This window comes from Rhineura floridana, chromosome 17 (genome assembly GCF_030035675.1).
Source record: "Rhineura floridana isolate rRhiFlo1 chromosome 17, rRhiFlo1.hap2, whole genome shotgun sequence".
Taxonomy (NCBI): Eukaryota; Metazoa; Chordata; class Lepidosauria; order Squamata; family Rhineuridae; genus Rhineura; species Rhineura floridana.
The window spans coordinates 20,209,693-20,222,419 of NC_084496.1; the positions used below are offsets into that span (position 1 = coordinate 20,209,693).

Sequence of the window (12,727 nt, forward strand, 5' to 3'; positions counted from 1 at the left end):
CCTGCCACATTGCCATGCCAACACATAAGTATGCTGCGCCCATACCTGCCATCACCCAAGATGGGGGGGGCATCCCTAAGGGGTTGGTGCCCCCCTTTCATTTTGGGTGATGGCAGGTGTGTGTGTAGCACCCTGATGCAGGAGGTAGGTGGGGAGAATGGGCCTATTTCAGCCCTGCACTGCCTGCAATTGAGGGGGTGTTGGGAGTATGATGCCGTTGGCCCAGTCATGCCTAGTGCCGGCCTTGTCAATAGTTCTGGCCATTTGGGACTTGTGTACTAAAATATTTTTATCTTTTAAATTCTTGCTACCAACTAGGTCACAGAAAATTTGTTTGCTTTTAATGAGTATGCAGAAATTGTAATAGGATGGTTATTTTTTGTCAATGCTGCTTGGCAGTAAGACTCGTTCAGTGAAGTAGTTCTTGCTCTCAATACCAGTCTTGTAGCTTTTAAAAAACATAGTAGTAAAACCATGGAAAATAGAGCCTTTTCAGAACTATCAAATCAAATGTTTGTTTATAATGTTAGCTCCAGTTTTTCTCTGCTATAATGCTAAAGCATTATTTTGTACATGGATTTTAAAAATTAGAGTGTGGCAAATAATAGTGTTGTTTTTAATTACAGTTGGTTCCTTTTTTCTGTGTTCATATCATCTGGTTCCACTAGGTTACTTCTTGCTACATATATTGCAAAGAATGGGAACAGCAGGATGGTTTGTGTCCAGGAAGGTTTTGTTCCTCCTTTGGCTGGCTGTTGTGTCTCCAGGTTACTATTGGATCTTTCTTGTGTGTGCATGTCTATGCTCTTGCATGCTGGCATCTTACAGTAGATGTGACCATTAGATTTAACCTAGATTTGTGGTCCTTAAGGCTGCTTCAAATGCTTTCCAGAAACGTTTCCTACGCTGAAAGCACTCGCTGTAAGTGCCGTGGGGTTTGCTTGCACCATCAGTACACCTGATCAGGGATGGGCTTTGGAAAGAAGCCTTTCAAGCCAAGGGGCAGAAAAGTTTGGACAGAACCCTCTACATAGAGGGTCAGGTGATCAGGAGGAATCCGACCACCTTCTGTTTCTTCAGAGAGTATGAAAATTGTGTGTGGACTTAGTTTTCAAACTTCTGCCTGTGTAGAAAATGCATCTTGTTTTAAGCGGCTTTCTGGTTTTTCTATCATTGTTTGCTTAAAGCTAAAATAGTTGGCGTCTTTGTGTTCATAATTCTTAATAACCCAGCATGACCTTATATTCAGTGTGTCTGCTTCCAGTATTGCGAGGTAGAATTAGCTAGTGGTGAAAACAGGTGACTGACGGTAATTCCTTGTAGCCTTGGGCATCTTACTTCATCTGATTCCCCAAGGGTTTCCATTGACACACTTAAGTCATTATGTGAATGCAGCTCCAATGTGCAAGTTTCTTTTATAATTTGTCAGGGTTGATTTGCTACCGCTTCTAAACTCCTCATTGCATGATTTTTGGGCATGTGTGTGCCATTTCAGTCACTAATATAGAATGTAGTGTGTGTGTTATGTTTTAAGCTGCATGTGTGTGGTCATTAGCTAACTCCAGAAATCTGCATGTCATACAACATTCTTTCTGCAGCGCTCCCTTGGTGCTTCTGCTTGGTCTCCTCGTAAGCCAGTAGTTTTCAGACTGTACCCTAGGGAAGCTTGGGTTTCCTCAATGAAAAGTTGAGTAATGGTGACAAACTTCCCAAGAGGCCATTTGCCCAACATTACAGACGATCCCCTGCATTTTGCAGCTGCCAGGCATGTTGGCTGTGTCCAGAGTGCATCTTGGTCCACTCACAATACTGGTGAAGCTCAGCAAGCCTAGCCAACGTCTGTGTGAACTGAAGATGTGTCTTAGAATATGCCCCAGAATCCTTTACAGTGTACAGGGATTCCTAGCAGATGAATTCATCTAGAAAAGTTTCCCTGAAGGCCCAAAAGTTTAAAAAGTCAAGGTTGTCTTAATTATCTTACGTTCCCAATTCAGCCAGCATTGTCTGTTCTCATCTAGGGAAGGCAGCTGCAGGAATATTCTGGTGGCTTGGGACTGGATGGTATCAACTTGTAACCCTGTTTTCTTTGCTGAATGTGTTTCTTCTTACAAGGTTTGTAAGCATTTCTAACAGAATTTTATTCTGTGTGTTTAGAAAAAGCCATGTTTATAGATCAGGTTCTTTATCACAACTTTCTCATAGGAAACAATTGGATTGAAGACAATGTAGACTCATTCAACTGGTTTAGACATCATTCAACTGGCTCAGATGCCCCCCCCCATCCCCACCTGTTCGGCTGGGTGCGGTTGCAAGAATATTGGAAACTTTCACTTCCATTATATATAAATTACCGCTTGTCATTGACCAACTGTGATTAATTCAAACAGTTAATATAGCTGCTGTGTGTTGAAACAAGCCAGCTTCATTCCATAGGTTATGAAGCTGACTTATTTCAACAAATCATAGTTAAGATTTACCACAGTTTAGGTTTCGAATTTAAAGCTATACTTCAGTTGATGTAAAATAGAAGTGAAAGCTTCCATGATGGTAGTGTTGGGGGAGTTCACAGCTCTGAGGGTTGCTGCAGCTTGTCCCTGTTGTATAAACCCATGTGAATAGCAAGTCTTCTAGTCTGAGAGTACTCAGTTTGCTGAGATTCCTTAGAAGTTATAGAATTCTGTACAAGCTAGCCTGAGAAGTTACCTGTTGGCTTCAAGACTGGGATTCTCTTAAAACAGTGGGTAAGTCTCCCCCCTAATAAAAATCCAATCCTGCTGACCCAAGTAGATTGAGATCCAATGTAGCAGGTTTATTTTATTTGTATTTAGTAAACTAAACTAAAAAAGCATGCCATGCTAATTTTATGTGGTGTAAAAATGTCTTGGAAGCTTTTCCCAAAACTATTCAAACTGAAATACCATTTTTATACACACACACAAAATCAATAAAGCATAGCTAATCTGGTTTTAATGCTGTACGCAAAAACAAATTCAAAGCTTTGTTTGAAAGCTTAAATTTATTGGAATACTTATATATATTTCAAGGCATGGCAACCCATTTTAAAGATATAAAATTCAACACTGAAAACTTGTTAAAATAATTTTGCCATGCTTGAAGAGCTTACTTACCTCCATTCCAGTTGCTCAATTTGACTTGTATTAATTCATTATATTACTAAAAATGTATTTCTACAAATGGAAACTTTTCAATGAAAGACCATAGCAGTGCAAAACAATTCTGCCCAGAGCGCTCTTTAAACTGCTTTCTAAAATGGGTTTTATAATACTAAGGGAAGATAATGGCCATAATCCGAAGATCTCTGCAACTTATTTTCTATGACCAGCAGGGCTGGAACAGAAACTTCTTTTGAGAATATCAGTGAGTTCCAGAGATAGTTTGTAATGCAGCATAGGGAGCCATTGTTCACGAGAGAAAAGTCCTGCTAGGCATCTTTTTAAACCTATGGGCAAGTCTAAACTGCCTAGAATGTCGCCTGTTGTCTAATATGTGTTGTTTTTTCTCTTAATGGGTTGCAAAATTAACTTCATGATGTTGTTGCCATTATTACAGATCACAGTCATAATTGTACTTTAGGACTGCAATAGAATTTTTCAGTTGTGAGTAGAGATGGGAAGGTCCAGAAAAAATCAGGAAAAAACTGTGTTTTTCCTAATTTTTCCAGTTTTTTCCCAGGCCTACACATCTCTAATTGTGTTTACCAAATATGTAACATGTTCAGACAACGAATGGCAGTGATCAAATGTGTTTACAGTTACATTCTTGCATCTGTTTTCCAGGTGCCTTCCAAAGATGTTCAGATTGTTGTTGTTTCTCCTCCCACTATTGCTGTTGCTAGGTAGGTGGAAATGTATCCACAGTATGAATCTGAAAGCTTCCCAATAATAGGCTAACTATTTATAGGGTTGGATGTATTCAATTTATATTATGCATGGCCCACCCAAACTGAACACAGCCCGCCAGCCATGTATGCTGGTTCCCTTAGAAACTAGATCAGTCTCTTTTTTGCCGCCTGCCTAGAACTGGAAGAGAGAGTGTGTGCACATGCCTAGTACTATCCAAGTAACTCAAAATCCTGCAGTTAGGATAAACAGTATGCTAATATATATTTTGCATTATTGATTTCAGGGGTGGGGAGCCTCAGCTGTCCAGACCTTTATCTCCCCTACTTCTCATGGGCCAAATATGACTAGTAGATGGGGCTGCCCACCCACCCCACTGACATCAGGTGATCATCCTTGAGACTTCAGAGCACCATGCAGAGCTTACAAAGTGCCCTGCATGGTGTCTTGAAGTGATCATCTGATCAGCTGGCTTGAAGTTACCATCCATCAGCCAGGGATTGGCTGCACAGGGTTCCTCAAGGGGGATTGGTTCCTCACAGGGAACTTAGTCATGCAACTAATCCAAGTGGGTATGGTCTGAGGAAAACTGTCCCACAGGCCAAATTTGGCCTGTGGGCCAGAAGTTCCCTACCCCTGATTTAGTCTTGGTGTCTTTTTTAAAAAGTCAGCATTTTTCCCCCTGATTCAAATGTATTGCTTAAAACTCAACGAGCCTTCCATCAGTGGAGAGATATACTGGATGCAATCCTTTCTACACTGATTTGGGTCGTGGGAGCTATAAGAGATGGCAGTAGTTCTTTGCAGAGCACAGTCCAAACAGTGTAGGTGCAATCCACTCCCACTATAGCCAGGAAGTAAAGAGTGTGTAGCAATGGAAGAATCATGATACAATAACTATGGAAAATAACAGATAATGGTGGAGGGAAGATTGAGAAGTCTTAAGGAGTAGAAATGGTAGCAATTCTTAATTTGTAGGAGGAGATAGGCCCTGGGATGCATTCAGAACATCAGAATCTCCCTTATACCAAGTCAGATTGTTGGTCCATCTTACTCTCTACATCTTCACTGACTGGCAGTGGCTCTCCATGATCTCAGACAGAGACCTTTTTCAGCCCTATCAGGAGATGCTGGAGGTTGTACCTGGGGCCTTCTGCATATAATACATGTGCTTTTCCATGGAGTCATGGCACTTTCCTATTGATCTTCAGTTTCCATTATTTTCATCATTGCATTGAGAAGGGATATAATTTGTGGTCAGAGATGTTGTTTTAATTATTAAAAACTCACAAAATATGAAGTTTTCTTCTTAAAGGGATCTTTATCTCTCCCCCCCCCCTTTCAATCTTGCTTTAGGTTTATGCTACTGGGGTCCTGAAGGTTTTCTTTCATTATTGCCAGCTTTGAACTGGACAAGCACACGTAAAATAAACAGCTGGGAAGATTCTGCAAAGATCACTGAACCTCACTCTGATTCATCTTTTGCTCTTCAACAACCAGATGTAAGGGGATCTTGTACTTGTTTTAAGGTTTTGACAGACGGCAACATTCCTTTTGTGTGGTGACTTCAGATCTTTCCCAGTTTCCTCTTGGATGATGGCCATTAATCGATCAGTTTTGCCAATGAGTACCTATAAATACTGAGGAGAGTTGGGAGTGATGTGACATAGAGCTGGCCATATTATTTTGTTCCTCTTGTGGAGGCCTAGGCTAGCTGTATAAAAAAAAAAAAATTGTAGTCCACCAAGCCATGTATGGCAGCCTACCAGGAATTTGGTAGATCACCTGTTATTGGTGCCTGTCTGACTTTCCAGGTGCTTGACAGGCTCCCTTTTTTGTAGTTCCAAAGGATGAGGCTGGTGAACTGCATTCAAGCTGATGGTTCACAAGTTGTGTTGGCTTGATATAGAGCTCATCAGTATACAGTATATCGTACATTACAGGGTAAAATAAGTGGGGTCTTTTTTTAAAGGGGATTACACTGTCTACAAATTGGTGTCCCTCACCTCTGTATTCCACAGAAGCTGATGAAATTAAAGCAGAGCATGTCATACGCATCCCACAAGCTTTGACCTAAAACCTCACATTGTGCACCAAAAATCTACACTAATAATTCATTGTGCATATCAGGACTAAATTATATAAATGTTATGCCCATTTTTGAGTGTGAAAATAAATATGCGAGTAAATTAGTTGCTGTAAACTGCCCAGAGAGCTTCGGATATGGGGTGGTATACAAATACAATCAATCAATCAATCAATCAATGTGAACAGTCTGGATTTTAGTATTAGAGGCAAAACACTCCATTTGATTATTACTTGTAGCACAGAACTTACTTGGGATATATTTTGGGAATCAACACTATATTTGCAAATTTTGCATGCACATTCTCCATTTACATAAGAACATAAGAAGAGCCTGCTGGATGAGGCCAGTGGCCCATCTAGTCCAGCATCCTGTTCTCACAGTGGCCAACCAGGTGCTTCCAAAGATGCTTCCAAACTTGCTGCTTGTGTGCTTTGAAGAAGTTGGAATTTTAAAAAACATTTTCTTATCAACTGTAGCAATGAAACAGCCACAGCCAGGATGGGGAACGTGTAGCTGTCCAAATGTTGTTGGACTACTACTCCCGTCATCCCTATCCACTGGCCACGGTGGTTGGGGCTGGTAAGTCCGACAACATCTGGAGGGCCAAAGGTTCCCCATCCCTGAACTAGGATGCACAGAGAGAGGGCTAAATGATGGGCAATAATGATATGTTATGGAGGGAAGGCATTTGTGAGGATGGATCATACCATATTTGTAGAGAGAGACAGCTCTACATGGTGAATACCAGAGCCTTACACTGGTAATGGTCCTATTTAGATGTCAGCAGTTGTAATTTACTCATTCCTTCAGGTGCAGCTGGTTTATGCCAAGGCTGATAGTTTGCTGTACATTCGCATAGTTTGCCCAGTTCGGACAAATTAGTTACAGCGAATTAGGAAGTGGAACTGGAGTGCACATCGGGAGGAAAGAGCACATGAGTCTTAAGCCATGATGACGTAACTGCTTCCAAGCCATCTCTGCAATTTGCTTTTTTTAAAAAATAATTAAAAAGGCCAGAAACTCCGGATCCTACTACAGTAGGCATATTCTATTCAAATGTGCAGCAAACTATCAGCTTTACTATTAACTAGCTACACCTGATGGACTTACTTGCTTGACAAACTTTTGGACTCCTTCCCACATACAGCGTTTTCTTTAAGTCTGGCTCTTAGATGTCATTGTCTCATTTGTAGGAATAATGAGAATCCCAAGCTCTGAAATAACCCCCCAAAGAGGTTATGGTAACCTTATCACTGCTTGCTGTTAGGCAAACAGTGAAGACAGTTTTATTTCATTGGCCCTTTTCTGAATTGTGTTACTAATCAGGATAAACTGCTGCTACTACTACTTAATTTGCTGTTCTAGCCTGTTTTAACCTTTGTTTGTTTTTAGTTGTAATTTATTTGTTGCAACTGTAATGTTGTTTTATTATTGTAAGCCACTTTAGATGTTTTTAGTAAAAATCTAGAGTACAAATAAATACATGCCCTTTTTTTAAAAAAAAATCTAGGAAACCATGAAGTTCTTTGATGCAGTTCGTGTGAGAGAGCTGGAAAAGCAGATGGCTTTTATGTCTGAGAGATGGCATCACCGGGATGAAGAATACAGTAAAATGCTACTTCTGCTGCAAAGCTTTCAAGATCAAGTTACCCGGATGAATGACAACAGTGAAATGTTGACACTCATAAGAAACGTAGTGGGCCAGCATATTAAAGAAATGAAATCTGATGAGACGGCACGCCCAGCAGTAATTTGTTTGGAACTTGTTTCCTGGGAATTTTAATGTGATCATTACAGACTTGTCATTCAAATACTCAATAATACTTTTCTTGTAGGAAGATGTTTAAGGGAGAGAGTTGACATGGGAAATTGAAGTTTGTGTGGGTGGAGTACCAGCTTTTTCAGCTTGCACTCAACAATAGTCTAGTAAATTACATTGTAGTTATTTGCATTGGAAATGCTTCATTATAATTCCATTCAACCAGATACGTAAGCTTAAACTGAAGATAGGAATGTTAAAAATTCATTCTTTGCTCTAAAACCAGCATGCAGTGCATTCAACACACATTCTTATGATTAGCTTTAGAGGTGAATTGGTCTATTTGTAGCCAGGATACAAAAAGAACAGTACATAGTTTAACATGGTATGGTATAGGGCAGAGGGGATGTACATGTCTGCTGTTAAAAGTTGGAGGTAGGTTCCAAATTCATAGAGCATGAATAAGCTCTTGGCCAGGCCTTCAGGACGCTCTTTCAGTTTTGGCCAATATCTCTAAATGTGCCAGATTTTACAGAAACAGATTCTGTCAAAGGAAGAAAATATGCTTTTCAGGAATAGATTTTTAAATGATACCATTTTATTACTTTTCCTTTATAAACAGCATTAAATAGCTCTCATCTGGTCATCTTACTCAAGTATGGCTTCAGTATGGACTGATACTATTTCGGATTGTATGCTTAAAATCTATATAGTACAGTACTAATATTGGAGGAATTTCAAAAGTGTTTCTTGCTGCAGTCTAATGAGTAATAAATTAAAAATTATTATTCTGTTTTATCTTTAGAATGACTTTTTGGCCTTGCATCAAGAACATGAATGGCGCATTGTGACTTTAGAAGACCTCCTTGCAAAACTCTCTGAAAAATCTGAGGTAATGAGAGAAATGATAGCTTTGTTTTATCTTTTTTATGTAGCAAAGACTGCATATTGAAGCACACTTGATTGGAAATACTATAGGTCCCAGTGAAATCCATAGGATGCTTCCATGAAAATGTGCCTAGGAAGGAGAAGAAGCAGAAGAGAGTTATGCTTGAATCTTCAGGCCAGGGAGTTAAATATGGATCTCCAAGCCTCTCTATGTAGCGACTCTCCTCAGGCCACACTCCTCACGGGCCCTTGCTGCTGTGCACCCTCCTCCAGTTCTTCACCTGACTGGAATGTGTCCTTGAACTGTGAAAATGCACATCTCTCCATGTAGGCAAGCAAGAGGCATGTAGAAACCTCTTGACTTTTTCATGGCTGGACTGTGGCCTACTGTACAAAAATAAGCTGCATCTGTTGTGCCATCTACCACTGGTAAGCAGCTCCTGGAAGGGAATGTGGCCCTCAGGCTGGAAAAGGCTCCCCACCCCATCTTACATCTTTTCAGCCTGTGTTACAAAAAGACCCAGGTCCCTTGGGGTTTCTCAGTGAGAAAATCCATAATGATGGTCAAGCTTTGAAAGAAGTCATGTTGGCATTTAAGTGGTATAAAATATTATTGACACTTGCTTGTCACTACCTCTCTTCTCAGTCATGTGCCCTCACAAGGAGTGTGCTTTAATCTGTTCTCAAGCTTGTATATGGTGCCTGTCACCTGGCCACTACTCTCTACTACACCCTCAGAACGTGATTTGCAATGCTTTGCAATGTATAGATATCCCATGGCAAAAGTTTAAGAGTTCCTCAGCAGATAATCTGTGGAAAGGATTAAAAAGAAACAAATGCTGTCAGGGTGAAACTTGGACACAAAGTGGTGGTGTAATGGCTATAGTGATGGGATTTGGATGTGGGAGGTCCAGGTTCAAATCATCGCTCAGCTAGAAATCTCCCTGAGTGGCCTTGGGTATCTCATAATCTCTCAATCAAACCAGCTTCACTGGAGGGTTGTGAGGATAAATACCATGGGCCACTTATCAGGACACAAATGTGCCAATTGTCTGGATTTGTTATGAGCACCAAATTCTCAAATTTGTAAGACAGAACCATTTTTCCAGCATTAAGAAACCATTTTTTTTTTAAAAAATGGTGCAGTATCAAACATTTCTCAAAAGCATTAAAAAAGTAATGGGCTAGAATAATGCAAGACAGTGGGTTTGGTCAATCAAGATTTATTCTGGATAAGCATCAGACAGAAAGAGGAAACAATTTTCCCTTGCAAAGAAGCCCTAGTGAAAATAGGATTAGAAACTTCAAGTTTCAGTACGTTAGGTAATGTTATTGCATGCAATGAAAGGAGGACTGTACCTTCCTTTCTTGTGTTGTGTCCCCTTCCCCAACAGCCAGATGTTGAGTTAATTGACTAGAGCTGGATTACAATAACCACCACCTTAGAGTATTTTAAGAGCAATTCCCACCACCCGCAAAGCCACATGCAAGTCCGTATTGGAATTCAGTACTGCTGCCAATCTTCTCTCCCACCCCCACACCAGTCCACAATGCCATGAGAACATCTAAACTCCAATCAGGAACTTTGAATGATGTTTGCAGAGTATGCGATTATGCACTGAACTGGTCCTCATCTACTTTTTACAAGTCCAAATTTCTGTTGTTCAGGAATCCTTTCTTCACAGCTTCTCTACTATAGTTCAGAATAAGGGGAATCCATGTGATTTAATCGTTTTTATTATTTTTCAGGGCATCCAAAAGGAACTTGAGCTAACCAAAGCACAAACAGTGAGGTATGGCTACAGCTAGTTTGTTGAATTGTGAACTCTGCCACGAAGTGCTAGAAAATATTCTGTAAACTGGCGATAGCTGTTCTTCTTTTAACACCTCTGAATTAAAGAAGGGTGGATGGTTTTAAGTACTGATTGATCAGTCATAGAATCATAGAATAGTAGAGTTGGAAGGGGCCTATAAGGCTATCAAATCCAACCCCCTGCTCAATGCAGGAATCCAAATCAAAGCATTCCCTTTGATGGCTGGCCAGCTGCCTCTTGAATGCCTCCAGTGTCGGAGAGCCCACTACCTCTCTAGGTAATTGAATCCATTGTGGTATGGCTCTAACAGTTAGGAAGTTTTTCCTGATGTCCAGTCGAAATCTGGCTTCCTGCAACTTGAGCCCATTATTCTTTGTCCTGTACTCTGGGACGATCAAGAAGAGATCCCGGCCCTCCTCTATGTGACAACATTTTATGTACTTAAAGAGTGCTATCATTGATGTGACTATACTGCATCTTCAAATTAAATTATAGAAGTTGTTACAAAGTGTAGAATATTCTGTTATCCCACTGAGTCAGAATTTAATGTCTTTCTGGTGGCCCTCTTTTATTAACACTACACTTGTTTTGCACTGGTTCAAATCATATGCTCAGAAAATGGATTTTAAAGAGCTTATCCAAACTCGATTTATGATTAGCTTGGTGCTGCTTTGTGCTGAAACTATGTAGCAAGGAAAACCAGCACTTTACCTACATCATACTGGTTTAAAAGAGCAAATTGAATAAAGTGCTGTGAATTGTATAAAAACTTCCAAAGAACTTTGTAAAACTTGGGTGGCTTTGAACACTTCCCCAAAGGAAATATTCTCTATTCCCCTTCTGTATCTTGTTCAATGTGGGACAGAGGGAATACACATGTCTCAACCATGGCAAGTTGCATGCTCTTCTTTGCATGGATGGAGAATGCATCGCTCTGTGGAAATACACTCATTTTCTCTCCCTTCAGAAGAGACTCATAAGTAGTGACAGCAGGTGCATTAGTGACTCTCTCATCTCTAGGTCAATGTTCACAATACAAATTGTTACTAAGTTGAATTTAATAATGGCTCATACAAACATCACTCCAGATTTCATTTACAACTTCATATTATAATCAAACGATCAGTTAAAATAATAAAGCTTGCTTTGTTTCATTCAGTGTGAAAACACAAATGGTGTTCTGACCATCACTTGATCGGAATAGTTCTAATCTTATGAAATCTGTCTTCTGTTATCTTTTGTGTGTCAGTGACACTGATGAACAAAACCAGCACCTCTTATCCAAGATTAAACATCTAGAACTTGAGTTGGCTCACATGAAATCGGAACTATTAAGTTCACAGGGCTTAAAAACCTGCTGTGACAGAATGGATACCCTTCATGAAAAAGTAAGTTCAGAAGGGGGCAATTCTTATATTTTGTATTTGTGCATCCAGTTCTGACAATAGCATTTTGTGTCTAAAGTATGATTCCTAGAGTGATTCTGTTGAGTCTATACACCAGAAGCATGTGATTGTTTCTATGCAGTTTACTCATAATGTGGGACCCTAAGATACAATTGGATTCTGGATGTCACAAGATTGTCTACAAGCTGATGGTTGGCCTGCTCAGCTGCTGTGTGCAGGCACCGGCTTATAGTTAAGATCAATATTTTTTTGTTGGCTATCCCTGCCATTCCATTTGAAGATAATGGTAAATGGAATTAAAGGCTGTAGAGCTAGGATCCAAAGAACGACTTAGGCCCACACAAGAGGCTTAACACTAGCCCAGTGGAATTTCTGACTTTCTTTCTTTGAAAAGGCATGTAAATGACAAGGCTAGGAAGAAAACATTTGTCACCAACTTAAGTATTAAAACATAATGTTGAAGCTGCTCAATATTTGTGTTACAGTGGTCTGATTGCTGGGAATAGCAAGACAAGCAATTATGTGTGCTTTATTTTGTTTGTTTATTTTGAAATTGATCCGAAGCTAGTAATATAACCTGTCTTGTGATATGTTTCTAGGTAGATGCCCAGGTTAAAGAAACAGTCAAGGTCATGCTTTTTGGTAACCAGCAAGGTGACTTGCCAGAATCACTGCTTCAGTGGCTAACATCCAAATTTGTGAGCAAGAGTGACTTGCAAGTTTTGTTGCGAGATTTGGAGTTGCGCATCCTCAAGAACATAACTCTCCAGACGTCTGCTGCAAATACAAAGTCAACTTCAGAGATAGTGACAAGCGTTGTGAATGAGGCTGGGATTTCAGGCATCACAGAAACGGTAAGCAAGAGGGAAAATATTGCATACTTTTTGTTATGACACGTGTTCTGGGGAACC

General features: G+C 40.1%; 1 protein-coding gene across 17 annotated transcripts in view; it reads left to right on the forward strand.

Moving 5' to 3' along the window:
• Positions 1–12,727, forward strand: part of SUN1 (Sad1 and UNC84 domain containing 1) — an 87,977-nt gene that overhangs the window by 52,939 nt on the left and 22,311 nt on the right. For 13 of the 17 annotated variants that reach the window (XR_009759446.1, XM_061600461.1, XM_061600453.1 and 10 more), the window contains 9 exons: positions 669–767; positions 2,019–2,112; positions 3,798–3,856; positions 5,217–5,362; positions 7,460–7,696; positions 8,514–8,600; positions 10,346–10,389; positions 11,660–11,798; positions 12,416–12,670. Coding sequence is in view for 16 of the 17 variants with exons in the window: in XM_061600461.1 (XP_061456445.1) it covers positions 669–767; positions 2,019–2,112; positions 3,798–3,856; positions 5,217–5,362; positions 7,460–7,696; positions 8,514–8,600; positions 10,346–10,389; positions 11,660–11,798; positions 12,416–12,670 (1,160 nt within the window). In the remaining variant the exon portion in view is untranslated. The remainder of the gene's footprint in view (positions 1–668; positions 768–2,018; positions 2,113–3,797; positions 3,857–5,216; positions 5,363–7,459; positions 7,697–8,513; positions 8,601–10,345; positions 10,390–11,659; positions 11,799–12,415; positions 12,671–12,727) is intronic. The other 4 variants (XM_061600456.1, XM_061600466.1, XM_061600467.1 and 1 more) reach the window with 1 other exon arrangement.